Raw genomic sequence first — 13738 nt, forward strand, 5'->3', positions numbered from 1 at the left:
TTGTTGGCTACGATATCAAAATCATATTTGTTTCTGAACGTAAATCAAGTAACTAAAATTGAGAGATTCACTTTTCAAGCTAGCTTTGTAAACGGTAATTCTTTTTAAACTCTCATCTACTTAGGTAAAGGTTTTAAAATAATAATGCCGAGCTTATATACAATAATAAATAAACAATAAATATAATATAATGAATAAAATTGCATAATGAGACCATTGCAAATAATAAACTAGTGGTAATCGTTGTAATTTATAACTATTAATTTAAGAAAGCGCATTATGAAAAAGTAAAACACTTCCGTTGCACAAATAATAGAAAATCCAACTAAAATTCCACCGAAACCACCCAGGTTACCTGCAAAAAGATAATATGTTTTTTAGGCTGTTTAACCCTTTTTCTCTAAAAGTTAGAATATGACATGTAGGGTATGCAAATCATCGATGTATAAATTAATACGATACAAGTAAATATTATAGTCCGCTCAATAATAAACGAGTTATTGTGGTTGGACCGAATAAATTGTACCTGTAACTTTATAGTTAGTATTGATTACATTATTAAAGAAGGTATGCGATACCTGAATATATACACGCCTAGTCTTGCTCATAGCAATATTTGATTTGTACGAATTATTGCTTGAATGAATGGAACTGCATTGCATTAATTGTTACTTATAAGTTATTTTTATTGCTGTTTTCATAGAAGGATTTCTTTTTCGTGTTATTTTGCTATTACGTACATACATATAAGCAGATTGCTTCAGCAGGGAAGTTGTATGTAACGTATGCGGTACGACACTGTGTCATGCTGAGGTCCCGATCCTAGGTCGAGCACTGATATAGGGTTTTTCTGCGCGGTACCAGCCCGGATTCTAAAATATTTGCTCGATATGGCGATGAGCTGTTGCCCATCACATCATGGCACGGAAAAATGATGATGAAACTTTGCCTCTACCTATCTCGTTGAGGGTAAAGGCGTGATGTGTGTTTGTTTTGTTTTTATAGATAGACTAGATATTGTAAGAAATGAAACGTAGATACTTACCCCTTTACAATAATTTTAATTAAGTAGGTCATTATTTACTAATAAAAATTATATCTTACTTAGCACTTCAAACCAATATGACACCACATCTAATCTGTCTACCATTCCGTCAGCTGTAGATTGATATATGGCCAAAATACATTTATCAGTTAAATTCATATTTTCGCTACAACAATAAAGAATGCTAAGTTTAATTTTACACAATACCGTGTTACATGCATGGTTTTAATACTTAGTTGTACCTTTAGGCATCTAGGTTATTACATAGAGCTATAACTTAAAATTATTTTTTTAAAATATTGACTTATCTACCTAGTGAAATTTTCTAACAATATTTTTTCGTATTACTTATCTATACTAATATTATAAATGTAAAGTTTATGAGTTTGTTTGTAGGAGATAATCTCTGGAACTATCGAATCGATTTAGAAAATTCTTTCACAAATAGAAAGCTACATTACTTCTGAGTGCTATAAGTAACATATTATTTTTCAATCCACGAAAACCTTTTTCACGCGGGCGGTGTCGCGATCATAAGCTAGCTTAGAATTAACAACACTGAGTTATTTGTCTTACAGGATACTGTAGGGGTATGCCTTATTTTTGTGGTTCTCTTCAATGGTTAGTGAAGTTTTAAATGATTGAACGCGATGGTGAGTGAGTTCGCAGTCGGGCAGACAATCAGGGCAGTACAACGAATTTTGCAACTCCCAGTCCATCCCGTCAGAGTCCAAGGCGTTTACGGGATATATGTATGTAAGTTTTTCTGTAATAAATATTAAGATTTAAACCGTACCTTCTAAAATAAATCAGATAAATATAGCCTGGTCTATCATTCAATCATACTATTTGCTTAACAAATAAGTGTTCCGTATTGTATGTTACCTTGAGAATAGTTTATGTGAAATTTATCATGTGTTATAAGCTGTACGAATTTAGAATAAAGTCAATATATTTTACATCAGAGGTCCCCAAATTTTGTTTTCTCATAGACCCCTTTCACGATTTTCCTGGTTTCGGGGAATTTTTTTATTTTTAGATTTTGTAGAGTAAGGGCATTACAACTACTGCCCAGGCATCGTAGAGCGTTATGTTAGGGTCACTGTGTCTCTTACGACCCCTTTAAATATAATCTGCCCCCATTGATTGGTAAAGTCCAGCCAACATTTTAATACTTTACTATCAAACCAGATCGATTTTAATGGACCCTTCATTACAAATTGTGAACCCTCATTTGTCACCTCATTCATTGGTCACGTCAACTTGGATCACCACAAGTCTCCTGCTCCAAATTTGAGAATCAGTGGTTTACACGATTAGGTGGCCTAGTAAGAATATGGTTAATACTAAAAGCATTCGTAACTGGGCAAAATTCTGTAATTTGAAATTATACTTTCTGTACGTACTTATAAAAAGTGTTTACCTTTGTATTTATTGAGACATTGCAAGTCGTGGATAGTGCAAACGCGTTCATGAGCATCCGAGGGCATGTAGTAGGGCGTGCATTTGCATAGAGATTTCATGGAGTTCATACGACAGTTGACTAAGCAGGCGCTATAACTGTACATTTCGCCAAATTTCTCTGGCATCTCGTCGTGAAAGAGACATTTTCTCTGTAAGAACGTGATTTTAAAGCTTTTTGCATTTGGTCATTAAATAAAATAGACAAGAAACCAATCCTTTCGATGTCATTAGACTTATGTCTTTTGTAAAGCATATTTGTGTACCGGTTTGAATATAGAACACAGTGTGTTTGTCGGCTATCTGGTGGAATTTAAGAGATATCTATCTGAAAATTTGGGTAAACGTGGTGCAGTGGCGTGAAGTAATTTTAAAGTGAACTTCTCCTAGCCAAATTTCAGCCACGGCAGCAAATCTCAGTGGAGATCAGCCAAGTACACAGGAGATATAATGCACAAGTGTGTACGCAATACACAGATGCACTCTCTATTCCTTCCCATTGATAGTCCGACAGTAATATATCACAAAGTCAACGTCCTGACTCCGATGTGCAACTGAATATTTTTTTAAATGGAAAAACCCAGTCATACTTATTTTGCACCCGGATTCGAACCTACGATCTCAGCGCCATAGTCGTACTTGTACTGGTTACGGATTACAAGCACGCCACCGAGGCAGTCAATTCTAAAGTATTGCTGTTTATGGCGGTATAGAGCTTACAGCACTCATCTATTGTATACATTATATACTTACTTACCGTTTGTAATGGATATTTCCTTATTTCCGGGGAAGCTCTTTGTTTTACAGATTTCAGCTGCACAAATTCAGCTCGATTTGGCTCAATTATTTTGTGTATAACATTGCCTCCGGTCGGGTCAGCGAAATGAGTCGGGTCAAAAAGAAATACCTTAAAATTATTCTAGAATAGGTATATATTTTTATGTCAAAAGGTATTATTAGGGACAGCTTTCTTATAATGGTAGGTGTAGACTATAATATATAGTTCTTTTAACACCGTTATAACGCACAAAAAAGTAAATTAATATGAACTCGATTAATATTTTGTGACTTATTTTTTTGGGTGACATTTATTTGTTTCAGTCGTGAGCGTTATTGAAGTTAAATCGTATTTTTTAGTATTTAATAGACTAAAATATCTGTTCAAACTTATTTAATTGTAAAACAATTTAATTAAAAAACTGTGTGTTAGTTTATTTTGTTTAACCGTTTTTCTTATGACGGAATAAACTATATAATTAAACTAAAACGTACCCAATCTGGCACAGCAACTGAATGAATCAATGTAATTGTTTATCATTTCACATTTAACACCCACTTAAAGCTTAATACAAAAGGTCTTTTATAACAAATCGCTAAGTGTTTCTTATAAAGTTAGTTCCGTAAGTACTTACTTGCACGAACAATAAACATATTTCAATATGTACTCTAAGTTTGATATGTATTGTAAATTATTTTGGAAAGATAACTCATTTTAAAAAGTAACCCACTCCCAGTCAGTAGCCTTCTCTTAATAAATTAAGTAGGTACTTGACTACTTTCAAAGTTGTTAAGTACTGCATTTATTATGTTTCACTACCAAAATGGAAATTATATATCTATATTCCATACTAATATTATAAAGAAGAAGAGTTTGTTTGTAGATTTGTTGAGGCTAATCTCTGCAACTAGTGGACCGATTTTGAAAATTGTGTCACTAATGCGATGTTACATTACTCCTGAGTAATAATATGATGCTATACTTTTAATATAAAGTGGGACTTTTATCCTGGCAAAGTTCTTTTATTTGGGCGGAGCTGTGGGCAAAAGCTATTAGTAATAAAATGGTGCTACTTACATCAAATCCTTCGATGTTGTGAATGGGGTATGCATAATCGTGAATCATCGGGTCCAGAAGTAACATGAGGCCCTGGTATAAGCCGGGAAGTGCTTGGCGTTTCACCGTCGCTATTGTCGAGTTTGGCCTTTGACAAAAAACAACGAAATTGTATTATGTTATAATATATATTCTTTATTCCCCCATTTTTATTATATTTTATTCTAGTTATATTATTCTTTTTTCCCCTATTACATGGGACCAACTTAGATGATAAAAATATGTGTGTGTGATAATTTCCACTATCAACACCTGAATAGGTAAAAGGCATACTGCTATGTTCATGAAAGTTTTTGTATTTGTTTAACTAGATTTACTACGACCTAGTTTTAAGAGATTTTGAAAGCAAGTGAGAACTTACATTCCAAAATGGAATAGATTAGGGAATTTTTAGAAGGATCTGTAGTAATTAAATTTGAGATTCAAAACAATTTATTAAGTAGAAGACAAGCTTAGAATTTTTATTTGGATACAGGGACGTTTGACGTTATTTGACCAAATAAAAAATCTCAATTGAAACATACTTGCCCGCCATGTCGTAGTTCAGGATATAATTAAAAGCACAGCAATGTCCTCGAACAGTTCTTCGCACGGTGAATATACTGCTACAGTCAACGATTTTTCCAGCCCAGGAACATTTTAGTAGCATGTCATCGCATTTTGGAGCCAACTATAAAATACGTCAATCTAAAGTAGCCGTACTCTTTATTTATACGAGCTACAAAGCTATTTTGTTATGACCTCGGACCGTAAAATCAATTCATAAATTGACGTACTTAAGGGAGTGTTTCACACCTTTTGAGTAAGGCTACTCGTCAGATAAATGTATAAATCGATCAAATACAAATGTCAGTCTTTAATTTATGCTCCCAATTAAAAAAAAAATTACGTTAGCTGTTTAATAATATTTGAAACTTGTGAAACAGGCCTTGAGTGTCTAAAAATGTACTTAAAATTTATTTAAATAAAAAGTATTCTGACTTCAAACCCCTGGACCGGCAAAGTGATAATTGAGTTTTTCTGCTCAGTATCAACCTGGAATTTGGAAATTATGACCGATATGGCTCGTCCGCTATATCATGTGGAACGGAATACACTTGGCGAAAAGTTGGGTACCCTGGTCGCACATCTGCTACCTCTTCAGCTACTTTTTAACCCGGTAATTTGCTTCGGGAAATAGTGGGGTTTTTTAATCTGGTTTTTGGCGCTGGCGTCGTATAGGTGGCACTATTATTTGATAATCTTTTTGGAAACTTTGTAGTGGGAATGCTTTTTACGCGGGCGAAGCTGCGATCAACAACTAGTGTATTATTCATTTCGAATACATAGACCCTTTATAGTACTTAGCAGTCACGCACAACAGCCCGACTTACTACGGGCTAAGTGCGGCAAAAGGACCCCTCAACATAGAACATAGACATAGAACATAGTACTTAGCAGTAGTGAAAGGTGAAATTTTCCGAAAGGGAACCCCACATAACATATAGGTACTAATATGCATGAATGCGGTCTGCAATTTGTTCTGGTGATAATTAGATTCTACATAAATTCAACATAAAGGGAAACCGACAGGAATCGGTTTATATGGACCCTTCGCCACTGGTACTTAGTTTAAAACAAACCATTTTCATAAGGTCGATCGTGGAGCGCGTACTGTACAGCCTTCTCATCGTCTCCCAAAACCAGCTCACGTTGTCCAAGGAAGCGTTGTACGAGCAGTCAATCAGTCTGCCCAACTTCAAACAGAGCTTTTCAATTTGCGCTAGAGTCTCGTTATGAGCTAATTGAGTATAGCTGAAAGAACAATGTATTCATCATGAGATTAGCACATTCAAACCACCTCTTCAACTTTATAAAATAGTATAGATTAGGCCCGGTCTCGATTAATTGATGACCAATAATAAATCCAGTGTACTTACAAATATAATGCAGTTTTCTTTAAAGATGTCTTGCTAATTCTGTTGACATTGCACAGTGCTACCGCTGGGAAGTCGATCTTCGATATGGGATAGTTGGATGACTCCATAGTGATTACAAGCGGCTTGCCCAGTGTGCCGTGCCATGTGTAATATAGAATGTAGAACGTAGTACCCATCATAGATATGAATAATAATACTTTGATAAACCTAAAAATAATTGATATGGCAATAGGCGCCATACCATCATGAGTTGGAATATACACGGCGAAAAATAGTGTACCAGTTGCGACTAGACTACCCCTCCGGGGATAAGAAGTATGTATATAATATACCTAAATAAATAATAAAAATAAATAAATGTATTACACATATAATATGTGTTAGAAATATATTAAATTAGACGGTCGAATATCAACCACTGAACTGTTGTATGACAGTGAGGCCGCGTCACTTCTTCCGCGTCCATGATATAAAATCAAAAAGTTTCCTTACACGTCTTTTTCGTATGAATTTCGTTTAATAGAAAGAAATTTTACCTTTGCGCCCATTTGATATCTGCGTTAAACAAGTCCTTCAAACCGGCTATAGAGCTATTTTTCGTATATTCTTTCAAGGCTTGAAGAAAACTTTTACGAATTATCATTTCAATACTAAGATATTTCCGAGGTTTGTAGAATCGTCTCCTATATTTTATCCACCAAATTGTTTCATGTTGCATCATTATCAACCTATAACAATTAACCGGTTTGAGAATATTAATTTTCGATTTAACAATAATAGGTTACAAATTAAAAGAAATATTATATAAGTTGTAATATTTAAATACCAATGATTGAATGCTTGGTACTTTCAATGGTAAAATCTAATTGCGAAGTAAAATAGAAAAAATAGTGGAATAATCGATACATATAGTTAAACGAATACTTTAAACGTTCCAAACATGCTATTGATTAATGGGTTCCGTAGTAAAAATAAAACACATTCAATTATATTAAAACATCTCAACCATTTGATAGACAAGTCGCTTAACTGATGGTTAAAATCAAATATGAACCATACGCTACACCATTTAAAACATTAAATTAAACGAAAAACTACATGAGATTTTACTGTATACTTCACTCTAAGATATTAGTCATTAGTTCTGAACCATACTGGTGCCGGTCTACCCTTCACCGGTCGTAACCTCATATGCATTGCCATCTAATCCACCCTTCCAGGGGAGCGGGAAGAAGCAGTTTAGCAGACCAGCGTAACTGTGTTAACCGTCCGGGGATGTTTATGTCTTGGCAGTTGAAAGGTTTTTTGACAACTCTTCACTTACCTGTGAGTAAGGGTGAAATATTCAGAAAGAGAACCTGACACAACATATAGGTACTAAAATGCATTAATACAGTCTGCAAATCGTTCTAATGATAATTAGATTCACATAAATTCTACAAAAATGGAAGACGGCAGGGATCGGGTTATAGGGTCCTATCACCACTGTCACTTACCATCTGGTGCAGTGTGGCGAATGTGCTGCGCCCGAGCTAAAAAAATGTCCTTACAAATTGATTTTCAAGTATATATTTTTTTAGATAAATAAAGTAGTGGTATGTACTTTCTTGTTCATTATATAGGTAGAATAATTCTGTAACAAAACCGAAGTACCCTAAAATAATGTCAGAAGTAATTGCATGTTTCGGCGCAATTTGTGTTCAATAAATATTTAATCATGAGGTTAATTAGCGGAAATTGTAGGCAAGATAGTATTTATGTATGGTTAAATTGTATCTGCGTCCGTTTGTATGTTATATGCATCGTTTTATTAGGATTGTTAGTTGTTAGACGTTACATAGTTTTTATTACGTAATAGCAATTGCAGAAGTCAAATTAGCTTACATCGCGTCTTAGTTTCTACGAAATATGGTGTGGACACCCGCTAATTATGTATTTTGTATATGTTTTAATCATTCTCTTTTAAAGTATAATTTATTAAGTCTGGACTTTATGTTTGGGTCTATATCTAACAGTGAAATAACTATTTATTTATTTATTTTAGTCTTTATAAGGGTGGAATAAAGCATTAATTGGAATGAAATAATAACAATTTATATTTGCACTGCTTGCCATTACGTTTTAAATAAAAGTAAATTCCTGGAAGAAATCTAAACATTGTTTCTATTCAAACACCTTTGAAACACCACGGTAAATAATTTAATTGCAATTAATCAGATTGTAGTGTTACTTAAGTCCTCAAATTACCGTGTTAATTCGCGGGTCCACTGTGATGTAGTCAATCCGTTGCTAATTTAATTGCAAGGCTCACTATTAGGACGTAATCATGATGCCGAGACAGGAGTACCAATAACCGTGTTCTGCTCAACACTTTGTAATAAACCTTCTCACTAAGAAAATAAGGAAATATAGATGATTATTTCTACTAAGTAAGTCAATACTAAAATTTTAATTAAACGCAGCTTTGTAGACTACGATTTTCATGAAAATAATTAATAATCAAAATATTGATTTTCTTATTGGTACATTTTTGGGTCACTATTCAGTCTTACAGTATCCATACAAATTAGTACGTTTTTATAAATTTTACAATATTTTTGGTCATTCAATACATTCCTACACACCGCTAGTGTTTTGCGAGTGTTATCCTCAAAAAGGCAAATAAAAGTGTGATTGTGAAAAAGTTGTGATTTTTGTATTCGGCCGGTGTGTCACCAATTCCCAAGTTAATTTGTCAACATGACGTTTACCTTTTCTTCATATACAGAAATCGTTACATCTCATTCGGTTCGTATAAAATAAATCCAGATTACGTTCGCCATGAGTTATGTGAACCGAAAAGTAATATCTCGATATGTCTTGGATTAAAGCGTTTCAAATTTCGAATAAATTACTGTTTGGAGCAAATTTTCGTTTATTGATTTTTGTATTGTGATTTAATTTTTTACTGCCTTACTAATAAACGTTGTATAATATTTTTGTTTTAGTTATAAGTATATACAGCGTTTTGTCTCGCTATGTCGAGTGACATTTAACGACTGACGAAGCGAGACGGAACACATTTCTAACTCGTATGTACTAAGTATGTTTTGTATTACTATGAAAAATGTCAATGTTTACCAGTAAGCTTACTTTACTAAACTTTATTATATAAAAATTAAAGCTTTGTCAGCTAACTTTAAGAGTTAGTGGACGTGGGTATATGTAAAATATACCCATAGATTATTGACATAAATTATTCTTTTACAATTTTTTAACGAAATTTAAGGAAAGTATTTTTTTCCTTAATTTTATTCCAATCATGGTTAACAAGCTTTTGCTCGCGGCCTCGCCGCGTAAAACAATTTTTCCAGGATAAAAATGCTACTATAAAATTTCCCTGGATAAAAAGTAGCTCATGTACTTCCGAAGGCCCCAAACCATCGCTATAGCAACATTCATCGAAATCTGTTCTGTAGAGTCTTTGAGTTTACTGTGGCCACGCAGACAGATGCAGGGAGAGGGACGCCCCCTCCTGCATCATAATACTATGCTTTTTATATTATTAATATACGAGATTTACGCGGCTTCGCCCGCGTGAAGGATTTTTTCGGGATAAAAGTCCCGCTATATATTTTACCGAGATACAAAGTAGCCTCTAACCTTGCCAGGGTCATTTCATAAAAATCCGTAAGTAGATTTTGAGAAAATCGATCACATACCGACAGACAGGAAAGGGGACTTTGTTTTATAATATGTATAGATATTTTTATTCTTATCATTCATAGTATTTTTTTACTTGTCTACTAGATTCCCATAGCCTGGTCACAGTCGCAAGCAAGCATAGCGCGTACGTTTTTTGTTATAAATCCTGGCAGCTTCTGTTGTCAGTATGTTTTCGTCACTGAAATTGTTTTATGATCGATACGAAACGACAAATGCCGGTGCCCTTTGTCGTGCTAGCCGATGGTGCAAAATTGTCAAACGTTTTTATCGATACATCGATTGTTGTCGATGTTAATGCAGGCTTCTCGCTGTTTATCGATTTAAAAAGTGCGCGGAAAAAGTTATTCGATTTTTTATTTAAAACACTAGGGGTGTTTTGTTTTTATTTCAGTGTGCCATTGAGAAAACTGGTTATACATGGTATAATTGAAAGTATCAATTTCGGAATGCTAAAATCATTAGTTTTATTCATTTTTTTATCTAATAAAAAGGAAATACAGCTTTCGTCATAGATTTTGAATTAAGTAGATATATAAAAAAGCTATTCATGCGTCTTTCAACTCTTCACTGTATACTTAAGGCTTACATTCCTTATTTATTTTCTACATAATTCTGGTATTGCAAACTTATGAACGGAATGACCTATAATTTAAAATGACAAAACTAAATACAGAAATATGCCAAAAATCACTGCTCTAAACGTTAAACAGTGGTATAATTACAATATATAAGACGCTCTCAACCGTCACATTTATTGGCTGGCACATTTCATGGAATACGTCCACGACAGCCATAATGAGTGCAGACATTTGTCCTATCGCATCCTTATGAGTTATGACAAAACAAAGCTTTCGTCGCTGACTGTATGATGGATTTATAACGCATTTGCACGCGAACAGAATGTTTTCTTCAGAAATATTGCGATGGTCCTTAATTAAAAAAAAGCGTTAAATGTTCGTATAACTGACTAACGGTTATTAAAAGTAATTGTTATGTATTATTTATTTCTATTTCCTCTTTATATTTAAATATTGTCTTCCCAAAGTTTACATAAAGGGATTAAAAGTTATATGTATAAGTGTTAACGTTATGTAAAATAAAATGCCTGAATCTTTTATAATTATTCAAGTACCTATAATACATATATACCTGAAAACTTTATTTAATAAAATCCTCAATACCGTAACTGCTGATATATTAAGTCTAATAAACACTCTTTAAAACCTCATATTATATTACAAGGACATATGTTGTGACGGCCTCGGTGGCGTAGTTGTACTGCATGCGCGGTACGGCAGCGCTCTGAGGTCCTGGGTTCGAATCCCGGGTCGGGCAAAGTGATATTTGGATTTTTCTGCTCAATATTAGCCCGGAGTCTGGAATTTGTGCCCGATATGGCGATAGGCTCGCCCCCATCACATCCTGGGACGGAACACACTCGGCGAAAAGTGGGTGCCTTGGTTGCACCTCTGTATACCCCTTCGGGGATAAATGCGTGATGATGTGTGTGTGTGTGTGACATATTGTATTAATTGTTTCTCTGTTATTTTATAAAGGAACTCTTTATATTATAACCGTCTCACTCAAAAGTCCGGCGTGTATAGGCCAGCCTTTGCTAGACTAACAAACGTAAGGTTATGTTAAAAAAGACACTATTTTAAAAATAGTTTAAAAACTTATTTTTAAGATTTAAAGACGATAGGACTAAGTAATTTTAAAAACTATCTGCGGCGGCTCGTAGTTCTCTTATCTATTGCTCACTTCGTCCTATATTTGTTGTTTATTGATAGCTGTAAGCCATCCAAATAAAATAAATCTCTTATTACGATGGCTATGGAATGCACTGAGCCAGTCAGTCGCAAATATTCTAATTTAGTCTACTCCGATGGCACTACAATCAAGTCGCGTCTGCGCCGGGACTAAGATTTGCACGTCTTGATAACAGTTGTAACTGTACTTATATTATAGTTACCTGTCTTGACTTATGGCTTAATACAATAAGTAGGTCATGAGATATATATACAAATTATTTAATCTTTTTAAATTCAAATTCTAATTAACAACTAATAGAATTTTCCTTTTCTATGTAACGGATTTATAAGTTCTCTAATAAGAACGAATAAACATAATCAAATTTTTTGTAAGTTATTTTCTGTATGAGGATGCAGTCTATAATCCTGGCAGCTTAACCCACAAAACGGGGAAATAGAAATTCTACGCAAAGACCTGTAAGAACTCAATATTGCTAATAAGTTTAACAATGTCGCCGGACACCAGGGGCCACAACAAAGACAACTCTGATCCGTGTAGGTCAATAAATGAGTTATTTGAATATCGAACTGTGGTACGTGCCATTGGGATCATGAGCAGTTAAAGCCGCAAAGAGATGCGCATACACCGCCTGTATTACTGACGTGGCGGGCGCTCGTAAAATTTGAATAAAATCTCCTCCGAATGAGTGTGAAACTTTTTCAAACTATTAAATTGCCTATAATATTTTTTACGGCCCCAGATTGGAGTGTATGGGTTCGAAGCTATAATTTTTGTTATAGCGAAACTTGGATACTAAATAACATTTTTATAGATTTCAAAATGAGTACTTGATATTCCAGGTCGTATACAATTAAAATAAAAGCATGAGAGTTTTTAGCTTTTGTTAGTTTGGTGTTGAGCTAACCAGAGCGGAGTACTATATAAGGATAAATTATATCTTCCAATTTATGCTTTCCCACTAGTGAATAATTCTCGGGACTGAACTGCCTGCGAATAGACCTAGATAATTTAATTATGTGTCACTTAGAAATATTGGTACGAATTTAATGACAGTCAAAATTTTACATTACCTACACATGAACACCGCATTGGTTAACATTCTCCATAAATAATACAAATAAATTAAACACCTACAAAATATGCGATCTAATCAAATTGCGTGTACCATTTTTATCTATAAGTTATAAAGGAACCTGAAATGTGAAACCTTGGAAGGAATTTGATTTACTAACTATTTAAAGTGTGTCTAAGGGACCAGTTCTAAAGCTAATTAAATTACCTTGAAAAAAAAATTAACTCTATCAACCCTAATAAGTTCCAAGCATAATATCCACAAATATTTTTTTCATACCAATCAATAATATCTCATAATGTGTGATTTATAAAGTTGAAAGTTTAATGTTGAGTAAAAGGTTTCCGAATGTTAGACATTGAAATTAAACAATTTTTCCGGATTCTATCGCGGTTTTTTGTTTTTTATTTTTCTCTCGACGTTTCGTAGACTTTGTAGCCTTCATGATCACGGGGGGGACTGAGGTATTGTTCATCCGCAAAGTCAAAGTTACAATATCTACCTACATTTTACAATTATACAACTTTTTTAAAAAATTTTTAGCTGTTGGTGGTCCGATCTACGCAGAAGGGAGAAAAATAAAAAACAAAAAACCGCGATAGAATCCGGAAAATTAGTTTAATTTCAAAAGGTTCCCGATTCGGCATTGGGTCACTTGATGGTAAGTGTTCATCCACGACCATAAACATCAATAATCGTGCATAAGGAAAACAACGTTAAGCGTTTAAGCCACTGGCAATCTCACGATACACGAAAACTTGCTTTACTTACGCTGTATGAAACTCTTCGAATAGACCATTTTTTAATGCTTTGCAATATGTGTTGCAGTAGAATTTGCTTTAATTTGACTTTACTAAGTTATCATATTC

General features: G+C 34.1%; 1 protein-coding gene across 1 annotated transcript; it reads right to left on the reverse strand.

Annotated features, from left to right (window-relative positions):
* Window positions 1–86: 86 nt before the first annotated feature.
* LOC115453187 (sodium channel protein Nach-like) lies at window positions 87–7037 on the reverse strand. The gene is made up of 10 exons (XM_037438194.1): window positions 6856–7037; window positions 6320–6526; window positions 6023–6194; window positions 4925–5070; window positions 4362–4488; window positions 3264–3413; window positions 2469–2658; window positions 1622–1811; window positions 1105–1211; window positions 87–355 (listed from the first exon to the last, which is right to left on the reverse strand). The coding sequence occupies exons 1-10, from the start codon at window positions 7035–7037 to the stop codon at window positions 231–233; spliced, it is 1596 nt and encodes a 531-aa protein (XP_037294091.1). The 3' UTR covers window positions 87–230.
* Between the last annotated feature and the right edge of the window lie 6701 nt (window positions 7038–13738).

This window comes from Manduca sexta, chromosome 13 (assembly GCF_014839805.1).
Source record: "Manduca sexta isolate Smith_Timp_Sample1 chromosome 13, JHU_Msex_v1.0, whole genome shotgun sequence".
Classification (NCBI taxonomy): domain Eukaryota; kingdom Metazoa; phylum Arthropoda; class Insecta; order Lepidoptera; family Sphingidae; genus Manduca; species Manduca sexta.

Bases quoted from the DNA above. Each gene is read 5' to 3' on its own strand.
- LOC115453187 (XM_037438194.1), bottom strand. From the start codon at position 7,037: ATGCAACATGAAACAATTTGGTGGATAAAATATAGGAGACGATTCTAC. The intron at 4,489-4,924 runs GTATGTTTCAAT...TTTTTGTCAAAG, and splicing joins AACTACGACATGGCGGGCAA to GCCAAACTCGACAATAGCGA. The intron at 356-1,104 runs GTAAGATATAAT...ATCTTTTTGCAG, and splicing joins ATATTGGTTTGAAGTGCTAA to GTAACCTGGGTGGTTTCGGT.